General features: G+C 40.1%; 1 protein-coding gene across 1 annotated transcript in view; it reads right to left on the bottom strand.

The window, feature by feature from the left end:
* Positions 1 to 27,102, bottom strand: part of RXFP1 (relaxin family peptide receptor 1) — a 577,565-nt gene that overhangs the window by 76,380 nt on the left and 474,083 nt on the right. The window contains exons 6-13 of the mRNA XM_077279409.1: positions 25,617 to 25,688; positions 25,454 to 25,525; positions 16,176 to 16,247; positions 15,570 to 15,644; positions 8,728 to 8,799; positions 5,149 to 5,220; positions 4,842 to 4,913; positions 797 to 868 (exon numbers count right to left, since the gene is read on the bottom strand). Of these exons, the coding sequence (XP_077135524.1) occupies positions 797 to 868; positions 4,842 to 4,913; positions 5,149 to 5,220; positions 8,728 to 8,799; positions 15,570 to 15,644; positions 16,176 to 16,247; positions 25,454 to 25,525; positions 25,617 to 25,688 (579 nt within the window). The remainder of the gene's footprint in view (positions 1 to 796; positions 869 to 4,841; positions 4,914 to 5,148; positions 5,221 to 8,727; positions 8,800 to 15,569; positions 15,645 to 16,175; positions 16,248 to 25,453; positions 25,526 to 25,616; positions 25,689 to 27,102) is intronic.

Raw genomic sequence — 27,102 nt, 5'->3', positions numbered from 1 at the left:
TCAGAAACTGTCAGGACAAGAAGTATCAGAGGTCACAGCAATACACGTTGTCAAATACAAGCCAGAAGTCAGAGCCAGACAGGAGCAGAAATAACAGAGACGAGAGATAGTCAAGCACATCAAGACAAGCGGGGTAGCAAGAAAGGGTGGTCATGGGAACAGAGTAAATGGGCAGAGGACAAAATACAGTATCAAGGGGTCAGCTGCTCTAGCCTGGGGGCATGAACTACCACTGACATTGGTTTGCAGGCCACAGCAGACTGAAATAGCCACACAGAATCCAAAACGAGGCAGAGAAGGTTAACCCCTGCATGACCAGACTGGGGAGACAATAAATAAAAACAAACCCCGACCTGCATCATGACAATTGTTAGCGGTATTTTGTGATAGTAAAAGTAATTTAAAAAAATAAAAAATAGGCATTTATTTCCTTTGTTCTTTACATTTTCATTCCAATATCAGCAAAAAAAATGAAATATAAAAATGTCATAAAAAAGAAGCCCCATGTTTTGTGAAAAAAAAGGCAAAACTAATTTGAACATCCAAACGAGAGAAAAAAATTGAGCCGTTCGAAGCTCATGTACGATAAAACTTGAAAATGTGTCTGGTCAGGAAGGGGGAAAAATGGTACGATCATGAATGGTTAAATAAAAAATCCATGCAGTAATAATAATCTTTAGCTCTGCCATAATGTAATCTATTACTATTGCTGAATACACAAAGCAATCACAGTATGTACATTTACTAGCCTAGATCAGATAAAATAACATTTTTAAATTCTAAGCGCTCTACTTACAAGGATTTCAGTGTAAGTACATAATCAAACTGTTCTGGTTGAATCTTCTGCATGGGGTTGTCAGAAATATTCCTGGAGGTAGGAAGAAAAAGAATAGATGTATGAGAGCATTGGACGGTCACATTTTATGGATGAGGAAAATACTAACAACCAGTTACAGGTTTATTCAGAAATTTCCAGGACAAATAACAGAGGAACAACATAAAATAGAAATTAAAAAAAAAAAATGCTTCAGAATTTTCATCCTAGAGAAAACTGTAAGGAGCAGTGAGAGACTCTCTTAAAGGGCTTATACACATCTGTATTTAAATCGGACAATCTGCAATAAAGATAGGATTGCACTCTGATTAATGTTATTCAATGATTATGTGTTAATCTGCAATTTTTTTCTCAGCTCGGATCAGATTGAGGAAAAAAACGCAGCATGCTGTGAGTGGCCACGTATATCGGACGAGAGTCACCAATGCAAGTCAATAGGTGCAAGAAAACTTTTTTTACGCACCCATCTCATAGGAAATTCAACATTTCATCAGACAGGTATAGTAAATTCACTGTGTGACCCATTAGAATAGAGAGAATAGATAGATAGAAAGATGTCAGTGAGATATTTAATTAGCGTAGTGTGTGTAGTTTATTGTACAAGTTTATTGTACATCTATTTAGCTAATAAATTTAAAATTAAATAAAAAAAATGGTGTGGGTAAGGCTACTTTCAGACATAGCGCATTTTTGAGCGCTATTTTGCGGGCGCTTTTCAAAAATGCGCAATGTCATTTTCGTCTGCCGGCAAAGTGAATGAGAAATGCCGATGCCGATCGCTGCAGCGTCGCTGTTTGATCGCTGGGGAGCAGTCACACAGACCGCTCTCCAGCGACCAAGGATGCCGAGGCCCCCGGGTAACCAGAGTAAACATCGGGTTACTAAGCGCAGGGCCGCGCTTAGTAACCCGATGTTTACCCTGGTTACCAGCGTAAAAGTAAAAAAAACAAACAGTACATGCTCACCTGCGCGTCCCCCAGCGTCTGCTTCCTGACACTGACTGAGCTCCGGCCTTAACAGCACAGCGGTGACGTCACCGCTCTGCTTTCACTTTCACTTTAGGGCCGGCGCTCAGTCACTGATACGTGGCACTTTGATACGTGGCACGTGGCACTGAAATATGTGGCACTGAAATATGTGGCACTGAAATATGTGGCACGTGGCACTTTGATACGTGGCACGCGTCACTTAAATACGTGGCACGTGGCACTTTGATACGTGGCACTTTGATACGTGGCACGTGTCACTTAAATACGTGGCACGTGGCACTTTGATACGTGGCACTTTGATACGTGGCACGTGTCACTTAAATACGTGGCACGTGGCACTTTGATACGTGGCACTTTGATACGTGGCACGTGTCACTTAAATACGTGGCACGTGGCACTTTGATACGTGGCACTTTGATACGTGGCACGTGGCACTTTGATACGTGGCACTGAAATATGTGGCACGTGGCACTTTGATACGTGGCACGTGGCACTTTGATACGTGGCACTGAAATACGTGGCACTGAAATACGTGATACGTGGCACTTAAATACGTGGCACGTGGCACTTAAATACGTGGCACGTGGCACTTAAATACGTGGCACGTGGCACTGAAATACGTGGCACTGAAATACGTGGCACGTGGCACTGAAATACGTGGCACGTGGCACTGAAATACGTGGCACTGAAATACGTGGCACTTAAATACGTGGCACTTAAATACGTGGCACTTAGGCTATGTTCACATTTGCGTTGTGCGCCGCATGCGTCCTTTTTTTTATTGATTTTGGACGCAGCAAAAATGCAACTTGCTGCATCCTCTGCGGCCGGATGCGTGCGCTGCAGTGACGCATGCGGCCGGCGCAAAACGCAAGTGCGACGCATGTCCATGCGCCCCCATGTTAAATATAGGGGCGCATGACGCATGCGGCGCCCGACGCTGCGGCGCAGACAGCAAATGTGAACGTAGACTTAAATAGCTAGATAGAGCTGGATCCGCGGGCTGTGATCTGGCCTACGCTCAGCACTCTGCGGAGCGCTGTCATTCAAAACACGTCCACTCATTTTGGTGTTTAGTCCCAAAATGGAGGATGGAAGAAGAAAAGGGTTGGACAAGGAAATGACATCATTTCTTTTTTTTTTCCCCCACTGCAGTTAAAGCTTTATTTGTGTCAAACACAGACAATCTGCAGAGAAAACTGCATAAAAAACCGCACTAAAAACCGCATCAAAAACGCACCAAAAACGCACCTGCGTTTTCTGCCAAGAGCTGCGGTTTTTGTCCTGAAAAAAAAGGATTGAAATCAGGATCGTGTGAACATACCCTTACCGTACAGGGTTACGAGGGGGGGCGTCTGACTGACGCCTGCCCTAGTAACCTGGGGTTAGTGACAGTGGGGTTAGTAAACCCCAGCTGATGTCTGTTCCGCTTGCTGAGGCGTCTTTGGCTCAAGGCCATTGCAGCTGGCAGAATCGACATGATGTTAACTCCAGTGTGTATTGTATTCTGAGTCATAAAGACAGGAAATGACCTCAATGACTCTTTTTTTTTTTCCCCTTTTTTTTTTTTCAAACAAACTTTATTTTCAGTACACAATGCTGAAAAAAACGCAGCTGCAAAAAACGCAGCAAAAAACGCTGTGTGTGAAAGCAGCTGCGTTTTTTGCCTGCGTAAAAAAACGCAGGTAAAGCAGCAGCAAAATACGCGCGCGTAAAAATACGCAGCAAATATGCTGTGTGTGAAAGTAGCCTAACCCTTATTTTTATTAACTAGCTGAGGGAAAGCAGACAGCTGAGGGCTGGTGCTATTATTCTGGGAAGGGGTCAATATCCACGAAGGGTCCCAGCCTATTAATAATAGCCCACAGATGTTTGCTTAGCCTTCTGAATGTGGCAGAGTTGGGGATCATCATAGGAACTCCTTATTTTGGAATTATGGCAGACAGGTGAGGATTACCTTTATTTTTTATTTTTATTTTTCCGTTAATAAATGGGTAAAAAGGGTAATTGTCTGGAGTGATTTGTATAATTAAAGGACTTTTCTCTGTGAGTGTATTACTTTTGACTATGGGGTTAATAATGTCTGATTGACACCTCTTGATTACTAACCCCAGGGCTTGGTGTCAGCTGATATAAAACAGCTGACATCAATCCCAAAACAATTACCCCACTTGCAAATGCACCAGGGCAAGTGGGAAGAGCAGAGGCCAAGCACCAGAATTGGTGCTTCTAATGGATGTGCCATCGTTGGGGTGGCTAAGGGCTGTTGTTATTATTCTGGGAGGGGGCCAATACCCATGGTCTCTTCCCAGCCTATTAATATCAGTCTACAGCTGTCTGTTTAGCCTTTCCTTGTTATTAAAACTAGTGGGGACGCCACATCAATTTTCTTTTTGGGTCCCTCCTTTTTAGTAACCAGTAAAAGCTAAGCAAACAGCTGTTAGCTGTTATTAATAGGCTGGGAACCTTTATGGATATTGTCCCCTCCCCAGAATAATAACACAAGCCCCCAGCTGTCTGCTTTCACCCAGTTGGTTAATAAAAACAAGAGGGATCCCACACCATTTTTATCAAACAAATAATTTATTTAATAGTTTTAAAAAGGCTAAACACCTTTCATGTTTCAGCAGTCTCCGGTGCTCCCATTAAGAATGAGAGGAAGTGTATATGATTGACCTCCGCTCCATTCAGCTGGGCCGGTTCTCGGGATTAGTGGGCGCCACGGAGGTCAGTTGGGGCCCTGGCATGACCTTCATTGGAAAGTTAACCCCTACCCCATGAACTTGAGAAGACCCTTTTAACCACAAGTTTTGATAAAATAACTGTATTGACTGAGCATTATTACTATATAGGCCAATAAATTAGTGATTGAAAGGGCAGACATGGAAACTTCACTCTGATTTCCCCTAGTACTCCAGCTTGTATACTGTATATATTTCTGCAGAATTTCGATATCTTTGATTACAGTTAATGTTTGCAGCTAGAATGGCGTAACTAAAACCTCAGAGGTGACTTACAATTGGGATAATTCCTTCATGTCCTTGAGTAAAGATGGGGAAAATGCTTCAATTCTGTTATTAGCCAAGTCTCTGTCGAAATAAAAAGTGCACAATAAGTATACACTATTTTTCTCATTGTTTTAAAAAAAGTAAAATGCAAGTACAATTTATTTTTTTGCATTTTTTGCAGTGTGACACTACATCGATTTTAGGACTGATACTTTCACTATTAATACTTTAACATCTTGTGTTTTAGCAATCATTGACTAGTCCTGCCATTCTATAAAATATACTAAGCCACTTTAGTGAGGTCTGCCACACTTACAGCTCATCCAGTCTAGAGAGTGATGAAAAAGTGTTGTCACTTATTGTGAGGATTCTATTCTTCCGCAAAACTCTGCAAAACAAAGATAGCCATTCAGATGAACATTCACAATATGAGTAAGGCCGGGGTCACACTTGTGGGTGTAATGCGAGAAACTCGCTCTAGTCTTTCGCATCAATACCCGGCACTGCCGCCGGCACTCGGGATCGGAGTGTGCGGCTGCATAGAAATACATGCAGCTACACACTCCGGTCCAGAGTGCCGGCGGCAGTGCCGGGTATTGATTCGAGAGACTCGCGCAAGTTACTCTCATTACACACACGTGTGACCCTGGCCTAACAGACAGGTCTCGGGTTCATCAGGTCAGTAGTCCCTGGCTTCTGGATGTGAGGCTAGTGAATCTTTTACGTTCTGAAATCCCTGGCACTGCTTTCGATTGGTCAGTACTGGGATGACGTCACATGTGCATCACGCCACAGTATTGTGCCAGCTGGCTAATCAAAAGCCATGACAGGGATCATGGAAGTTAATATTTATGAACCTCATGTCCAGCAGCCAGAGACTACTGTAGTCCCATTAATCGATCTGCACATTTCTAGTATTCACTTATTGCAGCTACCCTTGTCTATTTTAATAGTGGTGTCCATCCTCAACTCATTTCTCCCCATCACATAAACTGGTGTCAGAGAAACTTGTCTGCAAATCTAATGGTTTATGGAAAAAGGTAAAGGCTAAGTTCACACTAGGTGTTTTTTCAGTGGTTTTTTAATGCGTTTTTTTATTCAAATTTTCAGCTGCGTTTTACAGTACCAGAAAAGCCTATGAGATTTCAGAAATCTCATGCACACACATTGTTTTCTTTGTCATCAGTATTTTGTGCTTTGCATGTTTTTTTGGACAATAGAGCATGTCACTTCTTTCAGCGTTTTGTCAGCATTTTTGAGCGTTCTTCACCCATTGACTTGAATAGTTGCTGAAAAAAACACAGAAAAAATGGGCCAAAAATGCAGGTATCATATTTTGCTGTGTTTTTTGTGCCAAAACCTGATTGTTTGGGATAGGACTTTTTTCAACACTAAACTTTACCAGCACGCTTAAGAGACAAATCTAGCATGCTAAAACCGCCGCAGAAAATGCAGCAAAAACGCAGCAAGGAAAAACAAAGAAAGCATGATTTTTTTTTTCTGCTGCCAAGAGACAAGGTTTTGCTGCAGAACAAAAAGCTGAAAGAACGCCTAGTGTGAATTTACTCTTGAGCCTTCCTTGCATTACTGCAACTTTTTCTAGGGTGTCACTGCAGTCAGACTTTCCTCCCCAAGCCCAGATTGTACAATCTGTCAATAATGTCTCTCAAGAGAAAACCAACAAGAATGAAGCAACATATTTTTATTTAGTTTTGCCTTGTCCAAAAATATTGCTTTACAAAGCATAAATTAGCCGTAGCTTAATCTGCACCCTAAAATGTGCAATGAGCAATCTGTCATATAATATAATGAATATACTTAGTCCATCAATAGAAAGCTTGTGCCAAAAACTATGCAGATCCCTGACATATTGCAGGATTATACTTCTCAGAAGGCAAATCCATAGCTAACAATCTCAGAGTAAAACACTAACCCATTTACATTCACTTCTTGTCATTTCAGCAACTCTTTAGAGAGAGTAAAATTATTATTGTAGACAGATCATAGTTAAAATACCTGAAATTTTTTATTTTGTAGCAAGAAATAGCAGGTGTCAGTGGGGGATACTCTGGGCCATCCAGAGGAAATGCATGCCCAATTTATTTGTATTAAATTGAGACTGTCGCTCCCAAAACGCTAACTAAACTAAGTTAACAAGTATGACGGAGACTTAGTCCCTATTAAAATCATCCCATATATTTTAGACTATGTTCCCATGATGAGTTTTTGGTGCATTTTTGACACTGTGTATTTTTGCTGCTTCCAAAATGCGACGCCTTACACTTACAGCAAAGTGGTTGCGATTTATAGAAAGCTCATGCTTCTTTATAACACCGCAACAAACAGACCTGCGGTGCATGTTTCAAATCTGCAGCGTGTCAATTTCTCTAATGGGCATGCAGGATTTTCGGTGCGGAATTTCCTAATAGACTTGCATTATGTGCGGAAATTCACATAAAAAACACACATACATTTTTAGTGTGTTTCCACAGCGGAAACACATCAACAGCGCATGTGATCTACATCTAAGTATATCAATAAAGTTTTGTCATGGCCAAATACCAGAAAGTACAAAAAACAAAGCAGCTTCATTTAAAGAATTATACACCAAAATGAGACAAGAACCGCAGCATCAAAAAGAAGATAAAAACACGCTAGAAAACCGCACACAAAAATGCAATAAAAAAAAACACAAGTAACCTAAATTAAATAAACTTAAGAGAAATTGTGCTGAAATTCTGCAACATCAAAAACTCAGCAAAAGCTCATCTTGAGAATGTAGTCTTGGTGCCTTAATTGCAAAAGATAATCTATTTATTTTGTATGAAAATTATTATGTTTAGTGAACCCTTGGAGAGCACTCTGACACCCGGTCAATTTGCATACTGAGCACTTTGTCATATCTTGCTTGACAGCACTCAAACGTTGCCTGAATTCTATCAGTGGCTCTGCACAGACACAGCAGCCTCGCTCAGGTGTCACGACCCGGGTATCCAGAGACCAGGGGCTCCTTCACTGTCCCTAATGCTAGATGCACCATAGCTATCCCTGTTCCCTGGATTACTTCTAATGGTGAAGATGCTGAGGCCACATACCTTGCTGAGATCCTGAATCAGCCTTCAGTGTGTTTTTTCCCCCCACTCAGGGGGGCGAGAACATACCAGACTAACAACCAGACTAACAAGGTAATATGAACAGGGATAAAGGAAAATACCAAACATACAAATATGCTCTCACAGACAACAGAGGAAAACATCGGGTTGTGGAGGATAGGGGAATAAACAAAGTAGGAGATTGAGAGGATTTTAACACAGCCAAAACCAAACAATAATCTTGCGTAGATCCATCAAGTGCATTCTCAAACAACACACCACCAACTTCTGAATCATGTAGCAATGAAGCTAACTCTTGCATTTACTGATTCTGACATTTAGGTCCCTTCCTCAGCCCTGTGACGTCATCTTTGAGCCTTGTGTTAAAAACTGTTCCAGAAAATATTAGATTACTGCCCTTTGTTGAAATCTGAATGAAAACTGAATTTTGAATGTTTCCCAAAATGTAAATTAATTTTTCTAAGCAATTATTTTTTGAAATGTAGAGGTCCTCAAATGACTTTGTCACTGTAATTCTCACAGCTACTTCCACAATGTTCTTCTTTATTTTCATTGTGTCATTGATTTTTAACTTGCTGGGTGTCACTTTAGAAACAATCTTATCACAAAGACTGTCTGATACATTTTGTCACAGGCATCTTTATTTTTTTCCAATAAAAAGAAAACAAAGCTGCACATGAAATGCTACCACCTAGATGTGTACTTAACATCTCTGACTACAGATTAGTGATATTTGTGCTGTACACTCAGAAGGCATTGTATAAGCCAAGACAAATACTTACAGAACAGTTAACGTAGTACAGGAACTGAATGTTGTGTTCTTCAAACTGGGGATATAATTTCCTTCAAAATCCCTGTAAAATAAAATTCACAGTAAACTATATGAGACAAACAATTAAATGGATTTTCTGGGCTGAGAAGAGTAATCTGCATTCACTTTATATATGACTGCCAACTGCTGAATGGTGACAGTGTGGAATATGCATGCTTTCGCGATTCGCCTGTACTCCGTTTAAGAATCAGAAAAAAATATAAATTTATCTTTTTTTAAAATTGAAAAGGAAAATCATGCAGTATAACTCCCGCTATGTATCCCAAGATGTGCTCGGCAAGCAGAATAGACTATTAGGGTACGTACCCATATGCCAGAAAAAAACATTCCGATATCTGGACCGAAAAAAAAGACGAGTGCCATGCGAGTGTCATGTGAGTACAATGCGATTTTCACACCTAGCATCCGATTTACATCTGACTGCATTGCAATTGCTCTCTGATCTTAACATGAGCATTTACATACAGCAGTTCTCTATGTAATTTACACATTGTTTTCAAAGGAAGTATTGGTCAAAACACACACACACATATATATATATATATATATATATATATATATATATATATATATATATATATATATATATATATATATATATATATATATATATATATATATATATATATATTAGATAGATAGAAGCTGGCAATACAGCTCTGGCAAGAATTAAGAGACCACTGCAAAATGTTCAGTTTGTCTGATTTTTCTCTTTATAGGTATATTTTTGAGTAAAATGTAAATTGTTCTTTTATTCTATAAACTACTGATAACATGTCTCCGAAGTTCCAAGCAATACATTTTGTATTTATTTCTTGAAAATGAGAAATGGTCAAAATGACAAAAAAATGCATTGCCTGCAGACCTCAAATAATGCAAAAAACAAAAACAAAACAATTTCATAATCATTTAGAAACAGCAATTCATATTGATTCATACGTCCTTCGCAAAAAACAACCTGCCCAATTCCGGCCTCGTTGAAGCATCCCCAAATCATCACCGATCCTCCAACAAATTTCATAGTGGGTGCAAGACACTGTGGCTTGTACGCCTCTCCAGGTCTCTGCCTAACCATTAGACGACCAGGTGTTGATCTGGGGATGCTTCGCAAGGCTGGAATTGGGCAGGTTACTCTTTGCAAAGGACGTATGAATCAAGCCGCATACAAGGTTATCCTAGATAAACAGTAGATTCCTTCTGCTCAGGCAATGTTCCCTAACTCTGAGCACTGGTTTTTCCACCAGGACAAAGCACCATGCCACACAGCTAGGTCAATCAAGGTGTGGATGAAGGACCACCACATCAAATTCCTGTCATGGCCAGCCCAATCTCCAGACCTGAACCCCATTGAAAACCTCTGGAATGTAATCAAGAGAAAGATGGATTGTCAGAAGCCATCAAACAAAGAAGAATTGCTTACATTTTTGTGCCAGGAGAGGCATAAGGTCACCCAAAAGCAGTGTGAAAAACTGGTGGAAAGCATGCCAAAATGCATGAAAGCTGTGATTAAAAATCATGGTTATTCCACAAAATATTGATTTCTGAACTCTTCCTGAGTTAAAACATTAGTATTGTTGTTTCTAAATGATTATTATTAACTTTTTTTTTGCATTATTTGAGGTCTGCAAGCAATGCATTTGTTTGCTATTTTGACCATTTCTCATTTTCAGAAAACAAATACAAAATGTATTGCTTGGAACTTCAGAGACATGCTGTCAGTAGTTTATAGAATGAAAGAACAATTTAAATTTTACTCAAAAATATACCTATAAAGAGAAAAATCAGACAAAGGCCGGGGTCAGACCTAACGTATCAAAATACGGTCCGTTTTTTACAGCCGAGATACGCAGAAAAGTTCCTGAACAGTGATCTGTATTCAATGCAAGGATGCGATGTTCTTCTCCAAAAATTATCCGAGTGTCATCCGTATGGCATCCGCACGGCGAGATTTTCTCACCGGCTTGCAAAATGGACATAGAATGGATCCGTGGGCTCAAATATTCGTGCAAACATATATACAGTCTATATATTAGTCATAGGCTATTAATATCTGTCCTGAGTCACTAACTTTCCCTCTCTGGCGGAGAAAATTGCGCGGGAGCCCACGCCAGTTTTTTCCATGATTTAACCCTTTATTTTAACACCTAGAGCTCCCAAATTTTGCACACACACACACACACTACTAACACTATTAGTGAGGAATATGTACAAATATAACAGATATGAAATGGTTTACTGTATGTAAACCATGTCTCATATCCTGTCGGGTTTGTTAAGGAGATAGCAAAAAGCCAGCAATTGAATTACCGACTTTTCTGCTATCTAGCTCTGTATTAAATATATAAATATATATATATATATATATATATATATATATATATACACACCTATGCTATGTGTAGACATTAACTTGATCTACTCTATTTTAACCTGTCAGTGTGGTTTTACTGTACACCACACTTAATTATCGGCTTTTCTATAGAACACCGGTGCGTATTTCTCGCAAGTCACATGCATGGTATGTGTATAATCTGTATTTTTCTCACCCTCATAGACTTTCACTGGCGGATTTTTGGGGCAATACGCTGACAAACGCAGCATGCTGTGATTTTCTCAGCCCGTAAAATACGGCAGAGAAATATACGGCTGATGGAAGCTGCCCCATAGAGAAACATTGGTCCGTTTGCAATGCGTTGTTTTTGCGCCTCTCCCTCGTCCGTATTTCTCTCTAGTGTGACCCCTGCCAAACTAAAAAATTTGCAGTGGTCTCTTAATTTTTGTCAGAGCTGTATATATATATATATATATATATATATGTAGTTATATAGCATAGAGAGATAGATAGAAGAAAAGCCAGTAATACATCTGTCGAGTCCTGTAAAATCACTGCATTATATATTTTACAGTAAATACAAATAGAATAGGTAGATACAGTTAGGTCCATATATATTTGGACAGAGACAACCTTTTTCTAATTTTGGTTATAGACATTACCACAATGAATTTTAAACAAAACAATTCAGATGCAGTTGAAGTTCAGACTTTCAGCTTTCATTTGAGGGTATCCACATTAAAATTGGATGAAGGGTTTAGGAGCTTCCGCTCCTTAACATGTGCCACCCTGTTTTTAAAGGGACCAAAAGTAATTGGACAATTGACTCCAAGGCTATTTCATGGACAGTTGTGGGCAATCCCTTCATTATGTCATTCTGAATTAAGCAGATAAAAGGCCTGGAGTTGATTTGAGGTGTGGTGCTTGCATTTGGAAGGTTTTGCTGTGAAGTAAACATGCGGTCAAAGGAGCTCTCCATGCAGGTGAAACAAGCCATCCTTAAGCTGCGAAAACAGAAAAAACCCATCCGAGAAATTGCTACAATATTAGGAGTGGCAAAATCTACAGTTTGGTACATCCTGAGAAAGAAAGAAAGCACTGGTGAACTCATCAATGCAAAAAGACCTGGGTGCCCACAGAAGACAACAGTAGTGGATGATCGCAGAATAATCTCCATGGTGAAGAGAAACCTCTTCACAACAGCCAACCAAGTGAACAGCACTCTCCAGGAGGTCGGCGTATCAATATCCAAATCTACCATAAAGAGAAGACTGCATGAAAGTAAATACAGAGGGTTCACTGCACGGTGCAAGTAACTCATAAGCATCAAGAATAAAAAGGCTAGACTGGACTTTGCTAAAAAAACATCTAAAAAAGCCAGCACAGTTCTGGAAGAACATTCTTTGGACAGATGAAACCAAGATCAACCTCTACCAGAATGATGGAAAGAGAAAAGTATGGCGAAGGCGTGGTACAGCTCATGATCCAAAGCATACCACATCATCTGTAAAACACTGCAGAGGCAATGTGATGGCTTGGGCATGCATAGCTGCCAGTGGCACTGGGTCACTAGTGTTTATTGATGATGTGACACAGGACAGAAGCAGCCGAATGAATTCTGAGGTATTCAGAGCCATACTGTGTGCTCAGATCCAGCCAAATGCAGCCAAACTGGTTGGTTGTCGTTTCATACTACAGATGGACAATGACCCAAAACATAAAGCCAAAGCAACTCAGAAGTTTATTAAAGCAAAGAAGTGGAATATTCTTGAATGGCCAAGTCAGTCACCTGATCTGAACCCAATTGAGCATGCATTTCACTTGTTATAGACTAAACTTCAGACAGAAAGGCCCATAAACAAACAGCAACTGAAAACCACTGCAGTGAAGGCCTGGCAGAGCATCAAAAAGGAGGAAACACAGCGTCTGGTGATGTCCATGAGTTCAAGACTTCAGGCAGTCATTGCCAACAAAGGATTTTCAACCAAGTACTAGAAATGAACATTTTATTTACAATTATTTAACCTGTCCAATTACTTTTGGTCCCTTTAAAAACAGGGTAGCACATATTAAGGAGCTGAAACTCCTAAACCCTTCATCCAATTTTAATGTGGATACCCTCAAATGAAAGCTGAAAGTCTGAACTTCAACTGCATCTGAATCGTTTTGTTTAAAATTTATTGTGGTAATGTCTAGAACCAAAATTAGAATAATGTTGTCTCTGTCCAAATATATATGGACCTAACTGTATATAGATGTCCACAAAAAAAGAAAAAAAATAGAACGGCACTAGGTAAGGCGATATTCGATGGATGGTAGGACAAAATGCTGCACAAGTCAATATCTCATGTGACCATGAAGCGGTGGTGGTTTCAACTCGCACTGTGGTGCTCAACCAAAAAGTAATCCATAATGAGAATAATGAAGAAAAAGAAATAGTGGCGCTCACCAGCGATGCGTTTAAAAGTCCTTTTATTCTCCCACTTAGTGGGGTGAGGATATACCTCTAGGGTGGCGGGTGTACACGAAGGTGCAAGGAGCAAACAGGACGACAGCCATTTTGCGCCGACTGCATCACCTGGACCCGTTGAAGCGCAGTCGGCGCAAAACGGCCGTCGTCCTGTTTGCTCCTTGCACCTTCGTGTACACCCGCCGCCCTAGAGGTATGTCCTTACCCCACTAAGTGGGAGAATAAAAGGACTTTTAAATGCATCACTTGGTGAGTGACACTATTTCTTTTTCTTTATATTTCTCATTATAGATATATAGATGTCTGTGACAAATACAGTTAGTATAGTGTGTGTGCAAATTACTGGACATGTATTTAATTAATAAAATATTATTTTATGGAAAAAAGGGGCATGTTCCCGTGCTATTTTCAAATCTAGTATAGATTTAAGTGGTTTAGTTTCCATAAAAAATATGCAAATGAGGGGGCTTCGGTGCACTGTTTATGTGGCCAAGAGTTCAGTATTTGGTGAGTTTTTTTACCTCAGTATTTGTAAGCCAAAACCAGGAGTGGGTGATAATTACAGAAGTGTTGACGTGTTTCTATTATACTTTTCCTCTGATTGTTCCACTTCTGGTTTTGGTTACAGATACTGAGGTGAAATACTGACCAGATACTGAATGTGTGCACGTGGCCTTATACCTCTTGTCTACAGTATCGAGCAGCTGCGGCAGACAGGAGCCAGCCATGACAGCCATGTGAGGTCGGCTGCAAAGGAAGCAGTTAAAGGGAGTGAGGAAAGATAGAATATTGCTGTATATTACGTTCTGTTTTGTGTTTTTTTTTAGAGCTCTTTCAGGTGGAATCTACAAAAAAAAAACCTCGCGTGCACATACCCTAACTCTGACAGGCAAATACTGCAAGACATTACTGCCCTGCCTATGAAATGACCAAAGGATTGTGGGACAAGATTGTGGCTAGTGGTGCAAACAAGATGTAAAAAACAAATGGTGTTGTAAAAAAAAACCCCAAGAAATTAATTAAAAAAATTTTAAAAATTAGTATCACCACATCTGTACCAAACTGTAATGTAAAATAAATGTTTTACTGCCCACAGTAAATGCCTTATAAAAACTAAAATAAAAATACTAGAATAACTGTTTTATCTTGCCTCTAGTAAATATGAAGGAAAGGTAATTTAAACAGTTCTATGTATCCTACAAGGTTAGTGGCAGAAAAAATAAAACATTTTGAAAAAATATATATACAAATAAATAAAGTGCAATTACTGGGATAAAAATGAAATGTATTCTACCCGGGAGCTTCCGGTCAAACATGCAGGCGTCACGGTGTGGCTACAGTCACCGTGCACAGGACTGTGAACAGTGGCTCTATGCATGCTGTGGTCCCTTGACTGACAGCCAGCTCTGCACTGGTGCACTGCTGAGCTGGATGGCAGTCAGTGTCGGTTGTCGTTTCAGAAAAGTGAGCAGTGACTGAAAGTTTATTTTTAACTGAGAGCCGCACTTTCGATATGGTGGCCGGGTACAATTTTGATGCTAGTGGCCTGCAGATTAATTACTGCAAATATCTGTAGACAATATAGTGTTATCCGACATAAAAATTTTCCTTTAACTAAAGACCAACAAATAAGTGGCAACTGAAGACAGCTGCAGTGAAGACCTGGCAAAGCATTTCTATGTAGGAAACTAGGTGTTTGTCCTGAATAATCACATTCTTTATTAGGTTTATTGATGGTGTGGAGAGGGGTTTTCCAATAGGGAAATCCCATCTATTAGCACCAGCTGCCGATGTACGGCAATATGGGGCTGCTCATACCCTCTCCTCATTTTTCCTGCCTCGCCTCCTCTGGTGATCAGATAAAAATGTCCGATCACAGCAACTTATCTTTTATACACTTGATGTCACCAGTATAAACTTCATAAGCAGAATAATAACACTCAACATTTATAATGCGCTTACTTTTCTTCTTAATTGAAACCATACTTACAGCCAGTTGAGCTTTGGCATGTACTGACAAAGAGGTTTATCTGGCAGGCGGCCCAAGAAGTTGTTGAGCATGACACTGGAAGATAGAGCGATTAATAGCATTTTACTCACTATTCAGATGAATGTTTTATACGTAATTGACTTACAGTAAAACAAAACTCAAACCCTTTGCCCAATTTTTGTCACTTTGCCTCACGGAAAAATTCCTTATCTATAATTAGTTTTGAAATTATAACCTTAATGACTATTTTCCAATAAGTAGGCAGCCAGCCCTTTTATTGAATGTCGTCATTGTAATTTCCATACCAACGTCCTCCAGACAATGGTTATTTTATATTTTGCTTTCATGTTTGATTTATTTTACTTTTTATATAGGGTAGAGCATTCTATAGATTGGCTTTAACTGTAAATAATATATAGATCTAGATATATCTCCTTCAAATGTAATGGACATTAAAAGAGTGAAAATAAACTGTGACTATAAACAAAGGAGGTAGCAAAAGACCAGTCAAGTAAAAGAAGACCAAGTAGTAGCTTTGCAGCAGGGTTTCCTAAATACGTGCCTGGATCGGGAGAGTCTCATGAAAGTTATATTTGAGTTACTTACAGCAGTATGAGTGAATTTAATCCTTGGAATACCTGGGGAGAAATCCGATTAATTTTATTGTTCTCAATGACTCTGTTTAAAATAAAAGAAACAAAAATTAAACATGACAAAGATGGACTTTATGGTAATGTTTGTAGTTTACTAGTACTACTACTACTACTACTACTAAATATAATAATATATAATATGCTGAATTTCAGGTATAAACAATTTAAACAGTAATTTAAAAAGACTGATTAGTTTAATCGTATATTTTATAGTGATGAGTGAGTATGCTCGTTACTTGGGTTTCTCCGAGTATGCTAGGGTGTTCTCCGAGTATTTCGGCGTGCTGTGTCGACACAGCTGCATGATTTGCAGCTGCTAGACAGCTTGAATACATGTAGGTGTTGCTTAACAAACAAGCAATCCCCACATGTACTCAAGCTGTCTAGCAGCCACAAGTCATGCAGCTGCATTGACATAAACGAAATCTCTGAGCACACCGAAATGCTCGAAGAACACCCTAGCATGCTCGGAGAAACCCAAGTAACGAGCATACTCACTCATCACTAATATTTTATAAAGAGGTTGTCTGAGTTTTACTGAATGCCTCATTTGCAATAATACAGCTAAAATAATGAAATCATATATACTTCCCTCTGTGCTAAAACTGTCCTTGCTGTGCTTCACCTGTGTACTGTTTACCTTGGCTGAAAATGTCACAGCCTGTCCATCGGATGTGACGTCTTCAGCCAATCACTCGTCTCATTTGTACCTTGCTGTATACCACTGAGGCCAGTGATTGCCTGTAGATGACATGTGCAGTATATAGGCTGTGACATTTGCAGTCAGGGTAAACCAGTGCATAGCAGCTTGGACACGGGTGGGTATGCATGGTTTCTTTACCTTAGAAGCACTGTTGCCTGTACGCGTATTTTAGCATAACCCCTTAACACATGAGGACGCAGCCAAATTTTGTTTTTTCAATTTCATTCTTTTCTCCCCTTTTTCAAATAGGTATAATCATTTTGTTTTTCCATCAACATACATGTATGAGGGCTTGTTTGTTGTGGGACAAGTTGTAGTTTGTGGTTTTGAATTACATCATTTTTTTTATCATATAGATAGAGTAGTAGAAAATGTCAAATTCTGCCATTATATTTTTGGATTTTATTGTGTTATTAGTGCAGCAAAAATGACTTGATATTTGATTCTCCAGGTCAACACTATTACGGTGACACCAAACAGGTACAGTGATTTACTATGTCAGTGGCTTAAAAAAAATTATGATTTTTGTTAAAACTTTGTTAAAAATAAAGACCCATAAGTATTCTATTTCTCTTTCAATGGGGCTATTTTTTCACATGATGGTGTTTTTATTTACACCCTTTTGGGACAGATACAACTTCTTATTGACTATTTTTGCAGTGTTAAGGCTACTGAAAAACCTAATTTCTGGGGTTTTGATTTTATTCCTCTTTACAACGATTACCGATTGGGTTCGTTAGTTTCATATTTTGATAGGACTTTTATGGATCTTGTGACACCAAATATGTATATATTTTAGAATTTTTACATTCCTTTACTTCTAACTGTAGAAAGAAGGGAGATTTTAATTTGTATGTTGTATTTTATTTATTCTTTTATATTTTTACATTTTCTTTTAACTTTTCACTTCATTTATTATCATCTTAGTGGTCTTGAACCTGTAACCTGTTAACTGCTTGTATATACAGCTGTAAAATTCTGTAAAATTCACAGTCTCCTGTGATGCCCAGGCTATGGCTGGACATCACAGAGAACTAACTTGACAGGCATGCATCACAGAAGGGTTAATGGGTGTTCGAGCAAATGCCCGGGTAGGTTCGCATCGCTTTAGTACTGCTGTCAATGATTGACAGTGGCTTTAAAAAGGTTAACCAAAGTAACCTTAGCTCTGATCGCTGCTGTTAAAGGCAGATTCCAGCTGTATAATATAGCCAGCATCTGCCCTTTGTGTAGCAGGCTCAGCTCCAGAGTCCGCTCCAAACACCATAACACACCTCATGATACATATGCAAACCCGTCATAAAGCGTTAAGGGGTAAAATAGCAAACTCATAAACTGGAGAGCTCATATTCCCAAGAAACAGGTTCTCAAGTGGCATACAATAATAGCCAGGATACATCTGATTTATTATAATGTGCCTGTGGCAGGACAATGACCCCAGCAGGTTAAAAGTCACAAATATCTTCTTAAAGGTGTTGTCCAGTCTTCTGGTGAAAGTCTCTGTAACCGCAGATCTCGGAATCCTGGCAGCACATGCATCACATGCTGTCAGAATCCTCTGGGGTTGCTGCCAAGACTGGGAGGTCACATGACCTCAAGTATGTGATTTGTATACTTACAGCCACATTCCAACTAGACATGAGCAGCCTCCTTCTAGTCAGAATGTGGCCAGAAATATGTAAATAGTATACTAGTGATCAAGTGACCACTTGGTGAATCCTGAGAGTTTGTGGTGCGTATGCTGTGAGGATTCAGAAGTCTGCAGTCCCATAGCATGACTGCAGACTTCCACCACAAGATCAGACAACCCCTTTAAATTAAAAATGCTTAATATCTCCATTTTAATAAAAAAAAAATCCAAATGTTTGTAGAGCACTTTCAGGGCTGATTTTGCTATTTCTCCACACACTCCTACATGTACACTCACTTACTGGTACATATAAAAATGTATAAATCCAAATATAGATTGACAAGGGGTTCTCTCTTGGGAGCAAAGCCATGATTAAGACATCAAGTCGAAACACGTCGGAATAACGCTGCCACTCCATGAATTTTTTATGCGTGATGCTGTGCAATACTTTTTGAGTGGTTTAACATGAATAAATAAGAGTTTTACTTGAATTTCCTGCTGGACCTATCATATTTTTTTTTGTGGACTGTGTGCTCCTACCTCCGTGCAGAAACAAATGAGAGGTGGCAGATTTCCAGGTGAGCTGACTACTTGTGTGTTTTTAATAAATTTGTCATGTACACAGTATCATAGAATATCATAGGTATGAGTGTTATTCATGAAAACCATGGATAGCCCTTATCCGAGAAAAAAATGGTCGTGTGCATGAGCCAAAATAATGATTTCAGTGGAGCTCTATTATTGACCTGTATCCATACTGGCAGAAAGTCATGTAGAACGTCACTAATGCTGCTCTGCATTTATATTAACTTATGGTTTGTTGAGATATGGAATGACTTACTGGGCTACAATAATAATACAGGAAATATATACTTGTTATAATGACCTGACCGTCACAGTAATAATTACAAGGCATGCAAGGATAGTGCTGCTGTCCATGACTACTATGCTTATTATAGTAGTTTTCTGATTGGGACAGTATTTTCTATGTCCTGTGAAATAATTATTATGACCTTTATTGAAAAAAACTATAAAAAGGCAGTACACCCACAATGTGATGCCAGCACAGAGACCGCTATATAAACCTGCCCCTAAGCATTTAATATCATGTCATGTCAAAATAATGTCATGGAATAATCACTATAATGAACATGTACCTAAAATTTAACTTACAGAGGATCTCTTAGAGATTACTTTTTACGTTCCCTTACATACATCCCTCCTGGTGACTAACATATTTTCAATGTCTTCTGCAGTAATGATGACCTTTAGAAGAAAAAAAATGAAGCAACACATCCACAACAGAATTCCAGTATAGGAGCTGCTCTTTAAAGGTACCCTGTCCCCAAACATTCAAAGTAATTAACTTTGAAGCACACTTAAAAAGGACATTTCACCAGGTTGAGCATGTTAAATTGTACACATCGTGGAATAGTCTAGTACAGGGGTCGGGAACCTATGGCTCGCGAGCCAGATATGGCTCTTTTGATGGCCGTATCTGGCTCGCAGACAGGGCTCCTACCTGTCTATGGGAAGGATGCATGCACCGCGCTCCATCAGGCCGCGGTGCACGCTGATATTGGTAGTTCTTTGATGGCCTGATAAGCATTGGCGGCAGTGGTGAGCGGCAGGGAGCATGGACTACATTTCCCATAACTCCCTGCATAGCCGCGCCGTCTGCAAGCACGCACCTGCGTCCCCTAGTGAAGCGGCATCTGCCTCCTCCCTTGTGTCTCCCTTGGACGTTCCAGAAACCCCTGGCTGTGCTGCTGCTTTGAAGGTGAACATTATAATAGTAATTATAATAGCCTAATAGTGTCACAGGCCAATCACCGCTAACTGATGCCTGTATACAGCACTTAAGGCAGTGATACCCCTGTGCTTTCCAGGATTGCGGTGGAGGTGATAGGATGTGACATCTTGCACAATCCTATCACAGCCAGCGCTGCAGCCTCCACTATTCCAGGCAGCGGTATACAGGCAGCGGATAGCAGTGATGGGACTGTGACATCAGTGGTGGTCCTCTACTGTTAGAAGCCCACCGCTTCCACCAGGTGTTTTCTAAGACACCCCACGTTTTTGGGTGACAGTAATATAAGACTGTCTTATTCTCAGAGAAACTAGATTTTTGGCACACTTAGGCTCCTATTCACACTGAGGAATGAAGCACTGAAAATTGTACTTCATTCTTCAGTGTTGGCGCGATGAACATGGGCTGTGTATACTGCCCAATTTGAGTGCAGAAATGCTTCTGCGAGTCCTGTGGGCTCCCATTGAGCTCCTCTTGAGCATAACAGGAGGTCAGAGCAGACCTGCAACATTTATTGTCAGGGTCTTTATGTCAATAGGAGCTCAGTGGCAGGGGGAATGCTGCAGCATTTCTGGACTGAAATTGGGCAGGATACACAGCCCTTGTGCTTCGAATCTAGCCTCACGCAGGCAGCACTGAGGAGTGCAATTTTCTGTGCTGTATTACTCTGTGTGAATGTGGGTTATTCTATATATGGGAAAATTTGAGAAACAATAAGCTTGTGTGACAAACTCTCAATAAAGTGATCAAGATAAGCTGTGTTAAATTAAAATGAATGTCACTTTGATACAAAAACAGAGTTATTAGTTCAGCAATGAGCTACATTCACTGCTGAAGTACTTGCTCCTTTTAGCTAATAAAGCCCCTTTATACTTACCTATTGTTCTGACCTCAGATTTATGTCCCAGAAGAGGAGTTTTGACTGTTCCTGTCACAGTGTCTCTTCTTTGCTCAGTGACTGTTTTTTCCTCGGAAAGACTGGAAGTTGTGAAGCTATCTGCGCCATATTGGTGAAGAACACTAAGTTGAGAAGAAGCGACCTTCAATCAAATTGCAGACTCCCCCCAAGGATAAAATTTGAGGTAAGAAAATATCTAAACACAAATGGGGCTTTATTAGATAAAATTATGATGTTTTGAATGTAATAGGTACGTGGGCAGGGGTGGGTGATGTTGCTTGTAGTCACTGGGTGTAATAGGTATGGGTAAGGGCACACCACCTGTAGTCACTGGATGGGGGGGGGGCTACTGGGGTGTAGTAGGTATCCCTACAGCTGACATCTTACCCATATGGTGGGCCATGCTGGGGTATTGAAAGTGACAGCTGAACACGGCCAGCGTCAGCACCCGACTAACCCGTGACGAAAAGAAGACAGCTCTTCTAGAGGTCTACTAAAGTTCTATAGCACAAGGACCAAAAGAAACCTGGAGTTGGCCCTGCTTGCAGACAAATCCACAAATTAAAGAAATAATGACTCAGAGCCTTCTATTCACCCCCACAGTACTGCCCTTTATTGAAGAAGATGGCTAAAAGAAAGAAGGATGAGGAGTATCGTACTTTTCAGCAGGAGTGGACAGACGAATTTGCCTTTGTGGAGAGAGCAGGTTCACCAGTTTGTCTTATATGCAGTGATAAAATTGCATCCATGAAGCGGTCAAATATAAAGCGCCACTTTGACACACGCCATGCTTCATTTGCATCGAAATATCCTGCAGGGGACAGCAGGAAGAAAGCCTGTCAAGAGCTGCTGTGCAAAGTGCAAGCTAGTCAGCAGCAACTTCGAGTTTGGACCCAACAAGGTGACTTAAATTCGGCTAGCTTTGTTGGTGCTTTGGCAATTGTCAGAAACGGAAAACCATTCACAGATGGGGAGTATGCCAAAACATTTATGCTTGATGTTGCCAATGAACTTTTTGATGATTTTCCGGATAAAGCCAAGATTATCAAACGGATAAAAGACATGCCTCTGTCAGCAAGAACAGTTCATGACCGTGCCATCATGATGGCAAATCAGATTGAGGCATCCCAAGTGAAGGACATAAATACAGCTCTGTTCTTTTCTCTTGCTTTGGATGAATCAACTGACGTAAGCCATATATCTCAGTTCAGCATCATTGCAAGGTATGCTGTCGGTGACACGTTACATGAGGAAAGTCTTGCTGTTTTGCCTCTGAAAGGGACAACAAGAGGGGATGATTTGTTCAAGTCATTCACTGAGTTCACTAAAGAAAAAAATCTACCAATGCATAAACTTATTTCAGTGTGTACTGATGGTGCTCCATGCATGGTAGGAAAAAACAAAGGATTTGTAGCGCTTCTTCGTGAACATGAAAAAAGACCTATCCTTAGTTTTCACTGCATCCTACATCAGGAGGCACTTTGTGCTCAGATGTTTGGTGAGCAGCTTGGTGAGGTGATGTCACTTGTCATTCAGGTGGTCAACTTTATTGTTGCCCGTGCTTTAAATGATCGCCAGTTTAAAACACTCCTGGATGAAGTTGGGAATAATTATCCTGGTCTGCTTCTGCACAGCAACGTGCGCTGGCTGTCAAGAGGGAAGGTGCTCAGCCGTTTCGCAGCTTGTCTGAGTGAAATACGAACTTTTCTTGAAATGAAAAACGTTGACCATCCTGAGTTGTCCAACACTGAGTGGCTCCTGAAGTTCTTCTATCTTGTAGATATGACTGAACATCTGAACCAGCTCAATGTGAAAATGCAAGGCGTTGGTAATACAGTTTTATCGCTTCAACAAGCTGTGTTTGCATTTGAAAATAAGCTGGAACTGTTTATCGCAGACATTGAAACAGGTCGTTTAATACACTTTGAAAAACTGGGAGAGTTTAAAGATGCATGCACAGCAAATGACCCTGCACAACATCTTGATATTCAGCAGCTAGCAGGCTTTACATCCAATCTCCTGCAATCATTCAAAGCGCGCTTTGGAGAATTTCGTGAGCACACTCGTCTTTTTAAGTTCATCACTCATCCACATGAGTGTGCACTGGACAGCACTGACCTGAGTTATATCCCTGGTGTCTCCATCAGAGATTTTGAGCTACAAGCTGCTGACCTGAAGGCTTCAGACATGTGGGTGAATAAGTTTAAATCACTTAATGAAGATTTGGAAAAACTTGCACGACAGCAAGCAGAGTTGGCAAGCAAACACAAGTGGAGAGAAATGAAACAACTCCAACATGCAGACCAGCTGATTGTCAAAACTTGGAATGCACTTCCTGTCACATACCAAACACTGCAGCGTGTGGGTATTGCTGTACTGACAATGTTTGGCTCTACCTATGCATGCGAGCAGTCTTTCTCACATCTAAAGCACATCAAGACTAACATACGTTCACGTTTAACGGATGGAAGTCTCAACGCCTGCATGAAGCTAAACCTCACCACGTATGAACCAGATTACAAAGCCATCAGCAAATCCATGCAGCACCAGAAGTCACATTAATGGTAGGAAGTATTCTATTCATCGTTGGTTAGCAACAGCATTAAAACGTTATTATGTTATAAAAAAAAGAGTTCGGAGATTTGTTGTTCTTTAAAATTAAATACAAGTCAATGTGTGCACTTTATGTACAGTGAGACTATTTAATAAAGTTCAATTATTTATTACGCTGGGTGTGCCTGCTTGTATGTACCACTTTAAGTAGTAAATGCTTTAGTTCCCTATGGGTCTGAGCCTCTCTTTTTTGTTCATTTTCTGTAAGACCAACACTTTTAAAAGGGCCACTGACAGATACAATTGCTCCAGCGGTCACTTAGTACACAAAGGAGTGTTCCTCTCTGCTGCACTAAGCCACCGCTGGACCTAAACAATAATTCGCTGTAAAATAATAAAATAGATAATTGACATAACTGACAATGCGTTGTGTGACATGTCCAACATTCCAGCTTCTTTCTTCTGCGAATGCCTCAAAGCTGGCATTCTCTCAACATCAGGTGGGAAGAATGCCAGCTTCCAGTCATGCGCAGGAAAAAGAAGAAGCCAGACTGCTGGACTGATGTCATGCATCGCAAGCTCACAATGTAAGTTATTTATTTAATTTTTTTACTGCTAATTACCATTGTTTCAGTCCAGTTGTGGCTTTATACAGTAGGGAGGAGCATTCCTTGCTGTACTAAGTGAACATTGGAGCGATTGATCTGTCAATGGCCCTTTAAACATATTGTACGGCTCTCGCGGAATTATATTTCAAAATATGTGGCGTTTACGGCTCTCTTAGCCAAAAAGGTTCCTGACCCCTGGTCTAGTATGTACAATTGCGTACAGCTATGTGTCATTAAAAACACCTCTTGCAACCTTCATCTCACAGCAGTCAGTGTGGAGTGAGGGGGAGTAGAGCAGAGCTATGTGCCTTTATAAAATAGCTTGCAGCTCTCCTCTCACGACACTGTCAGCTCCATTCCACTCCTCAACCCACACTGACTGCAATGGGTAAAAGATATAAGAAGTGTTTGTAAGCTCTGCTTTACTCTAGATGCCAGCAGTTAGATCAAGGAGGAGAGCAGGGCTGTGTGTGATTACATGACTCACAGGAGAAAACCTGTTCTTATCTTCTGGGAGAATGTTCTTTTTTTCTTGCATGACATCTCCTGCTTATAATTGGTCGGCATAATACAGAGGAAAAAGTACACTACCCCAGAAAGGAATCTCTGGTAACGCCACCCTTTGTGTTAGCATAAATTAGACTCTAAACTTTACAATGGAGGTGAGAAGTAGAAAATAAGACTTTTTTTTTCAACTTGACAACCACTATTCCATGATGTATCCAGTTTAACATGTTCAAACTGGTGAAAAGTCCTCTTTAAGAGATATTATTTATGATGAATACGTAACTCAAAGTAACATAAAGGAAAAGTATCACCCAGAGAACCTTTCTTTTTTTGGATTAGTTTAAAAGCATCTCTCCTGACAAATGTAGCATAAGAAACAGAAGGTTAAATTGTCATAGCAAAACTTTATAACGGGTCGCACACACACAAAAAACACCTCCAGAAATAAGAAAGCCTAAAATAATTTCTAATTACAAAAAATATGGTTCCAATGTAAAAAGTAAAAAAAAAAAAAAAACTTACAACCATTCTAGGGTATGAAGATATCGGAAGACTCCAGGCTTGAGCGTTGATATTAAATTGTGACTTAAGTAACTGCAAAAAATAAACATACCATAGCTGAGTAGGAAATGTGCCTATTAGCTGCCGATTCTAGATATATGACAAATATCACTCTGGCACTTACAGTTTTGTTAGATTATGGAGTCCTCTGAATGCATTCACAGAAATGATCTTAATCCTGTTGTGCTGTAGATACCTATTAAAATTCAGAGGAAATATATTTACCGCTAAGAAACTTTAGCAGATGTTGCTGATATGTTGAAGAGCACTAGATGGCGCTACAGAATACAGAAATAATGAATGTACAATCAACCAAGTATATAGCGTGATGCAGCATTCACAAGGATACACAAATTTGCACAATTTCAACTTTACCCCAATGCAGTGTTCCCCAAACTCCGGTCCTCAAGAGCCACCAACAGGTCATGTTTTCAGGATTTCCTTAGTATTGCCCAGGTGAAGGACTTGTTGCCTGTGCAGGTTCTGCAATTATCACCTGAGCAATACAAAGGAAATCCTGGAAACCTGACCTGTTGGTGGCTCTTGAGGGCTGGAGTTGGGGAACACTGCCCTAAAGCATAGTCTTCCCATTTTGTAATCAATTGCTAGATTAAAAATCACTTTGACAGTCTACCTTTATGCATAAATTTGTCTGAGGCAGTTTGGAATTGATGCATGAAAAAATCTAAGTAATGTTTTGAAAATGATATACTGAATTCAGTTTTAAACTATATTTAACATTGATGTTACTTAAGCTGCAGATTCACCTATTGTTAAAGGGCTTGTCCGGTCTTTTACAGAAGTCTGTAGTCACTGAAAGCACCGTATGCTGTCAGGATTCTCCGATGCTGCCGATGAGAGTGGGTGGTCTCGTAACCTCATGTAAGAGATCTGCATATGTGATCATGTGCTGACTAGACAGGCATGCCTCGCTTTGTACAAGTGTACTGAGTGAAGCCATGCTTGTCTAGTTGGAATGTGGCCGGAAGTATGCAGATCACATACTTGTGGTCACGTGACTGTCTGCTCTTGCTAACAACACTGGAGAATCCTGACAGCTTGTGGTGTGCACGCTGTAAGAATTCAGAGGTCTGTAGTCACATAGAGTGACTGGAGACTCTTATCAAAAGACCAGACAACCCCCACATGTACTCATGCTGGCTATCAGATGTAAATCATTCAGTTGCGGCAAGATAAACTAAATCTCCTAGCCCTAAAAAAATAAAATAAAAAATACTCGGAGGATCCCCGAGCATGCTCGAGAAATCTCGAGTAACAAGTATATTCACTCATCACTAGCCACGATCAGTGTTGTCACCTATTATGGTTGTTTAACCCCTTAAATGCTGCTTTTAAACCTTCTATAATGCCAACAAAATAAAACCACATTTTACAAATGGTGTGATGTAAAGCAAATATGTGGGAAATGTTATAATGGTTTTTCTGTGCTATGACTATGTGGATTAGGCCGGGGTCACATGCAACGTATAAAAAAAAATCGGTCCGTTTTCCACAGACGAGAATCGCACAAATGTTTCATGAACAGTGATCCGTGTGCAATGCGAGGATGCGATTTTTTCTCCAAAAAGTATCCGTGTGTCATCCGTATG

Source organism: Ranitomeya variabilis, chromosome 1 (genome assembly GCF_051348905.1).
Source record: "Ranitomeya variabilis isolate aRanVar5 chromosome 1, aRanVar5.hap1, whole genome shotgun sequence".
NCBI classification, from domain to species: domain Eukaryota; kingdom Metazoa; phylum Chordata; class Amphibia; order Anura; family Dendrobatidae; genus Ranitomeya; species Ranitomeya variabilis.
Note: the sequence above shows the minus strand (reverse complement) of the source record. Positions and strands in the feature narration are given on the sequence as shown.